The sequence below is a fragment of the Callithrix jacchus genome, chromosome X (assembly GCF_049354715.1).
Source record: "Callithrix jacchus isolate 240 chromosome X, calJac240_pri, whole genome shotgun sequence".
Classification (NCBI taxonomy): domain Eukaryota; kingdom Metazoa; phylum Chordata; class Mammalia; order Primates; family Cebidae; genus Callithrix; species Callithrix jacchus.
In genome coordinates, this window is record NC_133524.1 from 99,159,142 (window position 1) to 99,173,567 (window position 14,426).

Sequence of the window (14,426 nt, forward strand, 5' to 3'; positions counted from 1 at the left end):
ACTGATAGATACAAAACAATTATGAAACATAATGCAAGGCATCATGGGGTAGGGAATGGGAGCATAACATGGGATGCCTGCACAGGTCCACTGTTGCATATGAACTACTGCTGGAAGAAAAAATGAAAGGCTATGGGGTCCTTTCAGCTCAATAAAAGTCAAAGAAGGGGATTATCCATAGAGCCAGAGAAGCTGTTGTGAGGAAGACGAATCTGGGTCCAATCTAGAAAGGTGGATTGGATTGGAGGTTTTTGTTTTGTTGTATTTTGTTGTTGTTGTTGTTTGAGGTGCTTTGGAAAGGGCTAGTGAAGTAAAGAGAGTAGCCTGGCTGGGGTGGATATCATGAGCCTAACAAGTGAACAAACAGTGCCCAGTGGAAGTCCTTGCAAACCTCAGCAAGATTCAAAGCTGAGACAAAGTGTTTGCTTTTCAGGGATGTTGTGCAACAACATTCAATGCTGACTTTCTACCCACTCCTGGAGGGAGAGAAATGCCCAACATGGTCCACAGAGCAGGGCAAGACTATGGGAAGGGAGGTTCTGTGCATGTGATAAAAGTGACAACTCTAAATAATTTATCTATTTACAGTTCTCTTCTCTTGATTTTGCCCCTCACTGACTGGTTTGTGGGCATCCTATATTCATAGACCCACATGACTTCCACTTAGCTCTAGTGAGTGGCCTTGTCAGAGCTGGTACCCTAAAAAATGCTCCTTGTTCCGGTTTTAACCTCGGGCCTCCAGGGATCCCTCAGATTTTTGTCAGCTGGGGAGCTTTTATTGAGTCATATTATGTAGCCTCTCTCTCTCTCTCTCTCTCTCTCTCTCTCTGTCTATCTATCTAGTTTTTTCTCTCCTTCCCCAGGTGTTGGCACTTTCTGGATTGCTTCAGCTATTTATGTCCTGCCTCCTTTCCTTCCAAATATTATTCAGCATGTTTTCTTGCTGTATACCTACCAGGTCCTCTTGGAGTCCATAGAGTCCAGAACGATTCCTATGTTTGAGGCTCCCAATGTCATCTATACCTACCTAACATGAATTTCTCTCTTCCTCCCTAACAGAACTCCAAATGTCTGGATGTCAACACCATCCCACTTCACCACAAACTTCAGGGGACAGGTCATAATTATTCTGAACCTGTCAATACCTGTAATTTACCTAAGTGCCATTACTGGTTGAGGATGGCCAACCCTCTTAAAATGGCCTGATCAGACTGAAGGGATGGCCTTTTATTCCATAGTTAGGAAAGGTTTTCTCTCTCTCCTGGGGACAGAAACAAAGAAGAATGTAGACTCTATCACCACAAATGGCCATCTTGTTACATTAGGGGTAATTCCAGCCTTAGGATGAAGCTGACACCAGGCATAGCAGAAGCTGACCAGAGATGGAAGGAACCTGGATCTTTAATGACTTTATTTAGTTACCGAATCAGTGCCCACCCCCGATGCCTGTCCTACCTACCTCTGCTCTTCCTGCTATGTGAAATTACAAACTTCCTTAATAGTTAAGCTAGTTTGAGGGGATTATTTTTTATATACAGCTAAAATTCCATATGCAATATAACTGACATGATAATATTTCCTAAAGAGTTTTCCATTTCGTTCTGCTCAGAACTACTCCATTATTTATAATGGCTGTATAGCTTTTCCAAATATTATTACATCTTAATGTACTCATCTTTCCCATTATTTATAAGCATTGAAGTCTTATTGAGTTTTTTGGTTTTTCAAAAATGCTAAAGTAAGCATCCTATTATTGCATATATTTACATACTTGCACACTTAGATATTTTCAAAGCCCAGATACAGATTATTTGTATGACTACAAATAATACAACTGATATAGTACAGTACTAGGCATAAAGTTTCTAGGTTACAGAAGTATTTTAATGCTTATTTCCAACCTACCTTCCAGAAATGTTGTACCAGTTCTCATTCTCACCAGTACTGAATAAAAGTGCCCATTTTTCTGAACCCTCATCTCTAGGTATAAATAATTAATAATGTCATAGATTCAGAAGTCAGACTGTCTATGTTCAAATTCCACCCTCACAAGTATATAGTAACGTGTCTTTGGATGTGTGGTCCAATCTCCTCATAGTAGTATCCATAAGCAAATTATGTGGTTAGGGAAATTGAATGAGATAAGGCATGTAAAGCACTTAGATCATAAGTGGCCAATAAATGTTGGCTGATGTTATTATCAAAATTATTTGCCAAATTGATACTTCAAAATGTTACTTGCTCTCATTTGTATTTCCTTGATTGCTAGCTAATATGGACTGAATATTTGTGTTCCCCAAAAACTAATATGTTCAAGCCCTAATCCCCAATGTAACAGTATTTGGATGTAGGACCCTTAGAAGGTACTTAGGGTTAGATTAGATCATGAGAGTGAGGCTCTCAGAAGAAGATTAGTGGCCTTATAAAAAGAAGAAGAGACACAGGATCTCTTTCTCTGCCTGTGAAGATACAGCAAAAAGGAAGCCATCTATAACACAATTTGGGAAGAAAACGCTCAGTGAACTCAACAATGCTGGTGCTCTGACTCCAACCTCCAGACAGTGAGAAGTAAAATTCTGTTGTTTAAGTCACCTAGTCCATGGTATTTTGTTATAGCAGCTTGAGCTAAGATGTGGATGAAATTGATCATTTTTTCCAAGTGTCTATTAGTCAATCATAAAATTTTTTACTGCTTTATCCATCCATTTTCATATTTGTGTGTTCCCCTTTCTTTGATTTCAATTTACTATGTAGTTATAATATTAATCCTTTGTCTTTCCTATATGTTACATTTTCAATATTTCATTTGCCTGTTTTTACATGGTACTTACACTATACAAAATTTATTTTTATGTAATAAAATCAATTACTTTGTTTAATTTCCAGTCATATACTGAGAAATGCCTTTAACATACTTAAATAATGATCTATATTTTTCTCCCATTTTATTATTGTAGTCAATTTCTTAATCCATTTAGCAACTTTGTTTCAAAGAATTCTTAAAGATATTGCAAAAAGGTTATGTTAAATTGTTAAGTGAAAAATAGGATATATATATGATCCAGTTTTTATAGAATAAGATTCGATGTATAAATATTTCATGTAGAAAAATATAAACAAAAAGAAACTGAAATATTTAACAATATTTAGTAGAATTAAGATTTTTAATTTTTTTCTTTATGTTTCTTTGTGTTTTCCAAAATGAATGTTTATCGTTTTTATCAGACATTTTAAAGTATGATTTTTTTAATTTTAAAAACATGGTATATCTTTAAAATTACTTGGAATGGTGCTATTTAATAGAAATACATTATGAGCTATAAATCTAATTTTAAGTTTTATAGTAAACATAATTTAAAAGAAACAGACAAAACTAACTTTAATAATATCTTTAACACAGTATATCCAAAATGCTATCATTTCAACACATAATCAATATAAAATTACTGATAAGCTTTTTCATTTTTGGGGCTGGGTGTGGTGGCTCACGCCTGTAATCCCAGCACTTTGGGAGGCCGAGGTGGGTGGATCGCCTGAGGTCAGGAGTTCGAGACCAGCCAGGCTGACATGGTGAAACCTGTTTCTACTAATAATATAAAAATTAGCTGGGCATGGTGGCACATACCTGTAATCCCAGCTACTCTGGAGGCTGTGGCAGAAGAATTGCTTGAACCCAGGAGGTGGAGGTTGCAGAGAGCTGAGATCATGCCATTGCACTCCAACCTGGATGACAAGAGTGAAACTCCATCTCAAAAAAAAAAAAAGATATTTCACCTTTTTGTACTGTCTTTAATATCCCGTGTGTACTTTATACTTTTAGCACATCTTCAATTGCATTAGTTACTTTTTAAGTTCTCAATAGCCACATGGTTACCTTATGGTAAACTGCAGATTTGGAACATAAAAAGTATTGAATTTTAAATGGATCTGAATCTCAATCATTTGCTGAACCATTACTTTATATCACTTTTGAAATGCAGTTTATATGAATTAAATAATACAAATTGAAATGAGTCTAGGGGCCACGAAGCTGAGTAAGGAAAGTAAAGCGGAAACACCTGCTTTTCTAAAGGATTGAAACCACCACTAGGCTCCCTCCAGTCAACTGATGCAATGTGGGAATGCAACCCCAGGGTTTACAAAACTCCCGGTTTTTCAAGAAAATATGAAATCTGGATTTTCCTGTGGAATTTATCAATTATTAAATATCAGCAGTGATTCAAAAATCATACAGCACTGTGTGATACAAACTATGTGCTTGTCAGATTTGATCCTCTTCAGGCCAAATTTTGACATCTGGGATCAATAAATACTTTTTAAAACCCACTAATGTTATTAACTTTGAAAGATTAGATGACTTATTTTTAGTGAATCAAAATTTTTTTTCATTTTACATGCTTTATAACATTAACAGTGAGCTTAGTATATGGCAGGCATCTTGCCAAACACTTTCTACATTTCACACGTAAGAGAAATAAAGCTAAGGGAGGTTGACCAACTTTGTTAAAGGTCATGCACGGTGCTTTTAAGTGGTGGTCCCAGTATTTGAAGTAAGGTCTCCTGACTCCAGAGTCCACGCTTCTACAAACACTCCTTTAAACTGCGTATGAGTATCCATGTCTGGGTAATCAACCAATCTATCCCTCTCCACTGCTGCACCTCCACCCGCTTCACAAACACACACATGCGCGCGCGCACACACACACGCGCACACACACACATTTTCTTGGCCCTTTTGTTCATAAGAGTACTGCATACAGCTGACTTCTGTCTGTCTTGATCTCTTTTTCTTTCATCTCCACCTCCTTTATGCTCATCCTACATCTCCTTTACAACAGATATTTCCTTTTCTCACCTTCATCTTTCATTTTCTTTGCATGGGAATGTTCCCCTTTTAATCACACTGATGAAGGAGGCCTTTAAGCAAGTGGCATGTTCTTGACAGCAAATTGTGCACATCTCTTCACATCTCTGCATTAAGTGACATCATGTTGGTAGCTAGAAATCAACGTAGTAGGAGCATTTACATAGTGGAAATGGACTAACACTACAAATAGTTGAACGAAAACTCAGTTGTTAAACGTTTATCAATACACGACTGCCTTTGTCTTTGTTAAGGCATCTGATCGAAAGTTTATCTTTATATCTGCCCATCTACCTTTTCCTTTGGTTCATAAATACTATCTTTCAGAACTCAAACTCTCACTACCTCCTTCAGCTGATTATATTGCTTCATAGCTTGTGTGGTGAATTTTATTCCTTTGACATTCATAAGAATTTTATATTCTACTTCTGTTGGGATGGTTTATTATAAATTCCCCATGGGATGAAATTACTTTTTATTCTTTAAAAAAAATCAATTTTAGTACCTCAAGTATCCATTAATTAGTAGCTGTTCTCGTCTATTCTGCATTTTATTCACCGGGCTAGTCAAATATTACCGGCAGAATCCCCTTCAGCTCATTCTGCATTATCTTGTGCCTTGTTTTTGCATCTTTCCTTCTCTCTTAAGCTGCCTCTTACCCAACACTTGTGCCATCTATTTCATAGTTCCTTTCCCTAAAATCATCTAAAGTTTGTCCTTGGTCTTCAAGTTTTGTTTCAAACCCAAGCGGCTTAAAGAATCTTCAAGCCTCTGCTCCTGGGAGCATACTATTGTGATCAATCATTTTTTTTTTTTTTTTTTTTTTTTTGAGACAGAGTCTTATTCTGTTGCCCAGTCTGAAGTGCAGTGGCGCCATCTCACCTCACTGCAACCTCTGCCTCCTGAGTTCAAGCCATTCTCCTGCCTCAGCCTCCTGAGTAGCTGGGATGACAGGTGCATGCCACCATGCCTGGCTAATTTTTGTATTTTTAGTAGAGACGGATTTTCACCATGTTGGTCAGGCTGGTCTTAAACTCCTGACCTTGTGATCTGCCCACCTCAGCCTTCCAAAGTGCTGGGATTACAGGCATGAGCCATTGCACCCGGCACCTATTATTATAATTTTTCTTCTTGAAGCACTTCCATTGCCCCCCCTCCATGGACTACTTCCAGATGACGTTAGCTAGATCCAATCTTTTCAGTATCATATTCACAAATATTTCCCTGCTTTAGACACAGAGATGGAAAATCATATCTGTCATCTATCAGATTTACTCATTTATAACTCTTTCAGGACATCCTCATTTCCAAAATGTGAGGCCCAAAAGACTCACAAATTATATCCTCCATGTACAGTCAGTTGTCCCTCAATGTCCATGGGGGACTGGTTTCAAGAACCCCCAGGAATATAAAAATCTGCAGATGCTCAGTTCTTTTAAATAAAATGACACAGAATTTGCCCATAACTTATACACATGCTCCTGCAAACTTTACACCACATCTAGATTACTTTTAATACCTTATACAATGGCTCCATATAACTTTGTTAAATGCAGATGCAGTGTAGTACTTAGCATATTGCAAATTCAAGTTTTGCTTTCTGAAACTTCATAGAATTTGTTTTTTCCAAGTATTTTTGATCCCTGATTGGGTGAATCCATGGATGCAGAACCCACAAATATGGAGGGCCTACTGCATTTATATTAGTCTCCTAAATTTTGTGCTTCTTGAGGAAAAAAAAATGACTTCTTGGTAACTATTCCATCCCTTATTCAATCAAACTGGATGATGACATGGTTTCTTATGCTTGTTGATTTATCCTGTTGTCTCAGTCCCATGTTTCTTCTAATAGCACTGTAATACAGGTTGTCATTGGAGGTATTTACTCAATGGTAACAGTGATTGGTAATCTTGTGATTTATACCTGCATCTTTCCTACTTTATCTGCCTTCAGCCACTTTTTTTTTCTTTTTGAGACAGAGTCTCGCTCTGTTTCCCAGGCTGGAATGCAATGGCATGATCTCAGCTCACTGTAACTGCCGCCTCCCGGGTTCAAGCAATTCTCCTGCCTCAGCCTCCTGAGTAGCTGGGACTACAGGCGTCCACCACCACATCTGGCTAATTTTTATATTTTAGTAGAGATGGAGTTTCGTCATATTGGCCAGGCTGGTCTGGAACTCCTAACCTCAGGTGATCTACCTGCCTCGGCCTGGCAAAGTGCTGGGATTATAGGCATGAACCACCACGCAGATATTTTTTTCTTCTAGAGTTAAGTTACTTTGACAAAGCTGAGTACATGTAACTATTTGACAAGACTTCTGAAAAATGCAGACATCAGAGTATCAAATGACTGTCTGGGGTTACTCAGTTGTGTGTGGTGCCCCTTCGTTATCCTCAGGCTAACTTAAATTTTTGTTGCATAAACAGACCAGCTTTTCTGGTATTATTTGCTAGACTTTCAGAATCTCTGACCCCGTACCTATGTTGTATCTGTGGCTGTTTTGCAAACACACATTCTTTTGTCAGCTTCCCAGTAGAAGGCTTTACATTAGGTGTTTCCTGTTATTTTTAACTTGATGTTGCTTAAGCATATACTTTATTTTGTTTTAGCTTACATAGTTTGAGGTTAAAATATATGAGACCTGGCAGGGCACAATGGCTCACACCTGTAATCCCAACACTTTGGAAGACAGAAGTGGGCAGATCACCTGAGTTCAGGAGTTTGAGACCAGCCTGGCCAACATGGCGAAACCCCATCTCTACTAAAAATACAAAAATTAGCCAGACATGGCGGCGGGCACCTGTAATCCCAGCTACTTGGGAAGCTGAGACCGGAGAATCGCTTGAACCTGGGAGGCAGAGGTTGCAGTGAGCCAAGACCACATCATTGCACTCTAGCCTAGGCAACAAAAGCAAAACTGTGTCTCAAAATAATAAATAAAATACACAAAAGGATCTGCTTCCAAACTCACCTTTGTGGTTTTGGCAGGATTCCATTCCTTGAGGGCTGTTAGACTGAGGACCTCAGTTCCTCACTGGCTGTTGGCTGGCGAACACTCTCAATTCCTTTCTATATGTGCCTCTCTAACACAGCAACTTGTTTCATCAAAGCCAGCAAAAGTGATTGGGAGGACGGAGGAAGAGAGAGAATGAATCTGTTAGCATGATGGCAATCACAGTCTTCTATAACATAATCACAGAAGTGACATCCTGTCACTTTTGCTGTATTTTATTGATTAAGACAGTGATTTTACCTACACTCCGTAGGAGGGATAATTACACCAAGGCACGAATGCTCTATCCAAGGCTAACATGAAATTTACATATCTCAGTTCTGTACTTGAGAATTTTTATGTGCTTCAGTTGCATTTGTAAGCTCTGTCGTTTGCTTGTATTTCTTTTTGACACAATCCATGTTCTTTGAGAAAAACACAGTTGAGTCCGGGCCCGGTGACTCATGCCTGTAATTCCAGCACTTTGGGAGGCCAGGCAGGCAGATCACCTGAGGTCAGGAGTTCGAGACCAGCCTGACCAATATGGAGAGACCCCATCTCTATTAAAAACACAAAATTATCCAGGCACTGTGACGCATGCCTGTAATCCCAGCTACTCGGGAAGCTAAGGCAGGAGAATCACTTGAACCCAGGAGGTGGAGGTTGTGGTGAGCCCAGATTGCCCCACTGCACTCCAGCCTGGGCAACAAGAGGTAAACTCCATCTCAAAAAAAAAAGGAAAGAAAGAAAAATGCAGTTGAGAACAAAAAGTCACCTATTATCCCACAAAAGATAACAAAATTCAAATTATGTAGTAAGTCTAATGTTTTTTTAATGATCTCATCCTTTACCTTTTAATGCTTCCCTCAACTGAATTCAGATATTCACCTTTATAGTCTTCTAATTATTATGGCTTTTAAAAATTGTTATCATAGTAAATATATACATACCAGAAGCAATTTAGACATTAATTTGCATCAGAATCACCAGGAAAGGTTGCTAAAAACAAAACTTCTGAAGTCCCATTTAGGGGATCTAGGTTAGGACCCTAGAACTTTGTACAAACCACATTTTCAAGAAAGTCCTCTGGTGATTCTCACACAGGTGGCAGATTAGCATAGTTTTAGAAACACTATGACATTACTAAATGAACCCAGTGTTTCTTTAGTAATGGCAAGTAATCAAAGTTATACATCCAAATTTATTTACTTGTTTAGGAACTGAACCCAGACAAAAACTCATAGCTCCTAACTCAGTCATTATTAATTTTACTTTTGTTAAGTGCCTGCTTCATCAGGAAGAAATCAGCATGGCCAACAGACATTTCAATTCTGAGAATAGGAGGTATGCTGGACTAGTGAGACCTACCTTTGAGCAATCTGCTAAATATCTGAAGGGAATATCTGAGGATGGGAGTCTTGTATATTAGGTGTGGATAGGAGAAAACACAGGTAAACACAGATCTTACACAAATGACCTCATTCCAGTCATGTGAAGGAAATGCCACCCCAATTCATACAAATTCCTGGGTTTATTCACCTGACTAAGAGATCCAAATTTGATCAGCAAGTATTTTTTTCTTTGTTTAAAAAAACCTTAATTTAGGTTCCAGGGCACATGTGATGATTTGTTACATAGGTAAATTTGTGTCATGGACAGGTGGGGGGGCTGTTGTACAGATTATTTCATCACCCAGGAATTAAGCCCAGCACCCAATAGTTATCTTTTATGTTCCTCTCTCTCCTCCCACTATCTACCCCCACAGATCCCAGTGTGCGTTTTTCCCTTTTTTGTATTTATGAGTTTTCATTTAGCTCCCACTTATAAGCAAGAACATGTAGTATTTGTTTTCTGTTCCTGCATTAGTTTGCTAAGGATAATAGCTTCCAGCTCTATCCATATTCCCATAAAAGACATGATTTCTTTGTGTTTATGTCTGCATAGTATTCCATAATGTATATGTACGTTTTCCTTATTCAGTCTCTCATTGATGGACATTTATGTTGATTCCATGTCTTTGCTATTTTGAATAGTGCTGATCAGCAAGTATTTATTAAGCGACTCTACCACTTTCAAAGGTTATTTAAAAATGTTTTCAATTCTTCTCAAATTACAGAAAATATAAAAAATACATTAACCCATCTCACAGAATGAGTCCCTATATTAATCCTTTGGTATGTTTAATTTCAGTACTTTTCATGTATTAAGTTGATTAATATAAATTTTTAAATAAAAAATACAGAGATTACTTTTTAAAGCTGCTTTATTAACTTCACAATATATAATGAACATCTTTCCATGCAATAGGTAAAATTCTTCTGTTAACAAAAATCTTACAGACTGGGTCAGAAACACAATATTCAATTAGAAGCTGGTAATAGGAGACCCACGTAAACAAGTGACAGGTAAAGGTTTACAACAAGGGCACATCATGAACATGTAAATTTCGAAAGCAGGGGTCTGTCTCCCTAATAAGGATTCAGGGCATAAGGCAAAACTCATCATGATGGTCATGGTGAGGGGGGTCAGTGCTGACAGCCCGCAGACTATGACTCAACTGCTTTTCCCTCAGCTTTTCCATCAGCTGTCTCACCTCCTCCCCAAGCCTTTCCATATTCTCCTCTCTCATCCTTGCCTGTGGTTCTCCAAGCCTATGCACCATGTCCCATCTATACTGCAGGATGGGCTGCCTAACACGGAACCGCCTACGATTTCCTCTGGGCACATAGTATTCACCAGCATCCAAAGGGAGGGCCAAGGGCTCCCCTTTATTAGCAACTTGCTTCTTTTCTTCCTTTTCTTCATTTTCTTGGTCGGCATTTTCCATGCTGAGATTGTTTAACGCTCGTTTCTCTTTGGACTCCATTACTCCTAGGAGACAAAAGGAGAGAGAAGGGGCTGAATAGCTGGTGAACGCTTCAGTACCGAGGACAGAGGCACGACTACTCATTTTCAGGATTCAGCGTCACGGATATCAACATGTTTTGTTTTGTTTAATTTCATGTATCCCACCTGAGAGGCTTCGTGCGCCCACTAGGGGGCCCTAATTCGAGCCCCCCCCCCCCCCCCGCCACCGCCGCCGCCACTTCTCGTGTTTTCCCCTCCCTCCCCGCAAACCCACCATTTTCCCTACAGATCCATCCCTAGATCTCGGCAGGCACCAAAATGGAGGACGGGAGATGGGGGAGTTGGGAGGGGACCACAAACTGGACTCCGCACCCGCCCAGACCACCGTCCCTCGCACCGACCTGGGCCTATCCTTGCGGTCTTCTCCTCCTCCGGATTCTCGCCGCGAGGTGCGCCGCCGGGACACTTAGCCTCGTAGACCTGAAGTCGGGCCGGGGTGCGGGAGTGGGGGCTGCTGCAGCGGAACGCTAGCGAGCACCCTCCGCCACCCACCTCTTTCCCTGGCCCGGGCCCTCCTCACTGCCAGCGCCCCGCGACTCCCGCTCCCCGCCCCGACCCTCGGCCGCCCCACCCCCCCGTGGTGGTCACCGTTTTCCTGCAAGGTCTCCGGGGTGGTTTTCCATCGCTCTTGGTTGCTCTGCTGCCCCTGGACCCCCAGCCGCCCCTGCTTGCCCACCCCAGAACCCCCATGTTCCCAAGAATGTTGGGGTGTGGGGTAAGCTGGCGGGAACCCCCTGTGCTATTCTGCCCCCGTGGCCGGGGTCCGTGAGCCGCTGCCGGCCAGGCTAGGGCACGCGGGCCCTGGGCCCTTACCTTCTCCGCTTTTCCCGGGGCCGGATGCCAGCCCGCCGAGCGCAGGGCAGCGGGGAGCTGGTAGCCAGACGCGAGTGACGACTGCACCGAAGGCTGCGTAGCTCTGCAGCTCCCGGTCACGTGAGGGCTGCGCGTCACTGCCAAGCTCAACCTCCTACCCACCAACCCCCACGGGCCGGCAGCCAGTCAACTGAAACTCCCCTCTTGGAACACACAGACAGCCCCCTCCTCCCATTTGTGCGAGGTGCCCCAGTGCGCACGGCCCAGTCACTCATCTCCGTCCTCTCCAATCTGAGGGCCCGCAAGTGGCATCATCGCCTTGCAGTTGGAGTTTACCCATCTTCAGTTACTGGGGAGGCTCTGTATACCCTTCCTTTCCCCCACCCCAAACCGCCATCCTATGGCCTTGGCCTTGGCCTTTTCTGCTTTCTCTCCTCCCTGGCTGTGTATATGCTTCCTAATAATTTCTCTTTATTTCCTTTTTAAAAATCAGCATGCCTCACAAAATTGAAAATAATCAAATTTTATTTTTGAAAGAAACACTTCAACCTGGGAAAGTAAATATATATATATATATTTAATATATAGTAAATATATTTTGATTTGCATTTTCCTGATAACTGATGATATGGTGCACCTTTTCATGTGCTTATTGGTCATTTGTATATCCTCCTTGGATCAATGTCTATTCAGATCTTTGTGCACTTTTTATTTGAGTTATTTTTCTTTATATTATTGAGTTGCAAGGGTTTTTATATATATTTAATATATATAAATATATTATATATATATTTTATATTAAATGTATATATTTAATATATATATTTATTGTTAAATGTATATATTTATTGTTATATATATATTTATTTATGTTCATCTATACCACACAGAAAATATTTTCTCTGGGCTCCACACCCAGAGAAATTTTAGAATGTTTTAGAACATTCGCTCTTGTTTGAAAATTTTTTGGAAAAATAGGAGAGAAAATTTTCCTGAAGAGAGTTGGTGTTTTGAAAATAATCTGCGAAGTAAGTCTTCAGGAAGCAGTTCTGTTGTCAGATCTTGGCCGTTTTATGTAAATAATCTACCTTTTTATCCTTCTGGGACAAATTTCAAGTTTTGTTAATAAACATTTCTATTTTATTGTATTATAATAGGCATTCATTAAATATGAAAAAGCATTTGTTGACAACTAATGCCACCTGCTAAAATTAATGACTACTAATACTGATGGTCTGAAGACCTAAGCAAAAGGAAGAGCTGTGAGGCCAAGGCAGGTTGAGTAATGCAGAGATAGATCATCCCTGCCCTGACAAGAGGTTGGGAAGATGCTGGTCTTCCACTGCTATATTCCAGAGTTTCTCATTTCCTACATCCATACTCCTAATTCTGTTGCTTACTCCAAAAATATAAATCGACAGGTTACCCAGGTGGTGACTTTAATATATGACTTTGGCTCCTTCCCTCCATTTCTTCCCCAAATTCCCACCTACTGACTCACTTCTCAGCATAGCTGGGATGTCTCTTCCCATTCTGGAAACCAGAATAGGGCTTTTCTACAGCCCTGTGGTGAGAGATTCCAAGAAAAGCCTAGAAGTAATTGAGGTGGCAGGAGTGGGGAGCAGTTCTCAAACCTGCCTGCTCTCTTCTCTTTTTCATCCATCCCAGGGAAAAGCCTCTTTGGGACATTTTTGCTATCTCTTACCTGGCTTTGGTAGTGCAGAGTACTGGGACTCTCACCCTAACTCTGTCACCTCCAGGTCACCCAGAAAGTGTCTAGTCTTGCTGCAGGGTCACTATCTGCCAGTCCATACCCACTCTGATACCTCTTCATTTATGCTAGGGCCTGAGGAACACTCTCCACTGACCATTCTTACTACACTTGGCTTTCTCAACTCAGAAGCCTGTGGAACCCCTTAATTATTATTATTATTATTATTATTATTATTCTCTCTCTCTCTCTCCCTCGTCACTTCTTCCTATGTTAGACCTGTTTATTTTCCTTTGTTTTCTACCTTAGTACCCACCCATTGACCAATCCGGAAACGCCATTATCCTTGAATTGCTCTACATTGTCTCTCTTATTCAAATAATAACCAAGTAACCAAGGCTGGTTAAGTTTCAATTTCTATCTTTTTTTTTTTTTTTTTTTGAGATGGAGTCTCACTCTGTCAACCAGGCAGGAGTGCAGTGACACGATCTTTGTTCACTGAAACCTCTGTCTCTCGGGTTCAAGGGATTCTCCTGCCTTAGCCTCTGGAGTAGCTGGGACTACAGGTGCATGCCATCATGACCAGCTAATTTAAAAAATATATTTTTAGTAGAGATAGGGTTTCAGCCATGTTAACCCTACTGGTCTCAAACTCCTAACCTTAGGTGATCCGCCCACCTCGGCCTCCTGAGTGCTGGGATTATAGACATCAGCCACCATGCCCGGCCTCAATTTATATTTTTTAAAACAACTTTATAGAGATATAATTTACAAACCATAATATTTGCCCATTTAAAGTGCAAAAAATGTTTTTTAGTATATTCATAGATACATGCAACCATCACCACGGATATTTTCATCACCTCAAAAAGCGACCTCCTATTCTTTTGCTATCACTCCCCTATTCCCCCATGCTCTTCATACCAAAGCAATTATTAATATGTTTTCTGTCTATAGATTTCCCTATTTTGATATTTCATATGAATGAAACTGCATAATATGTATTCTTTAGAAATTGGTTTTTTTATTTAGCATGATGTTTTCAAGCTTTATGATGCCACTATGATTACTCACTTGAGGAATTGCTGAACGATTTTCCAAAGTGACTGAGTATTTTACATTGCTACCAGTAGTGTAT

At 40.2% G+C, this 14,426-nt stretch overlaps 2 protein-coding genes across 2 annotated transcripts in view; one reads left to right on the top strand and one right to left on the bottom strand.

The window, feature by feature from the left end:
• LOC144581169 (uncharacterized) overlaps window positions 1–2,711 on the top strand; it is a 49,593-nt gene extending 46,882 nt beyond the window's left edge. The window contains exon 8 of the transcript XR_013531698.1: window positions 1,060–2,711. The gene's annotated coding sequence lies outside the window, so the exon portion shown is untranslated. The remainder of the gene's footprint in view (window positions 1–1,059) is intronic.
• A 7,391-nt stretch (window positions 2,712–10,102) lies between these two features.
• Window positions 10,103–11,653, bottom strand: BEX1 (brain expressed X-linked 1). Its single transcript, XM_008989669.5, has 3 exons — window positions 11,578–11,653; window positions 11,106–11,184; window positions 10,103–10,728 (listed from the first exon to the last, which is right to left on the bottom strand). The coding sequence occupies exon 3, from the start codon at window positions 10,721–10,723 to the stop codon at window positions 10,337–10,339; it is 387 nt and encodes a 128-aa protein (XP_008987917.3). The 5' UTR covers window positions 10,724–10,728; window positions 11,106–11,184; window positions 11,578–11,653; the 3' UTR covers window positions 10,103–10,336.
• Window positions 11,654–14,426: the final 2,773 nt, after the last annotated feature.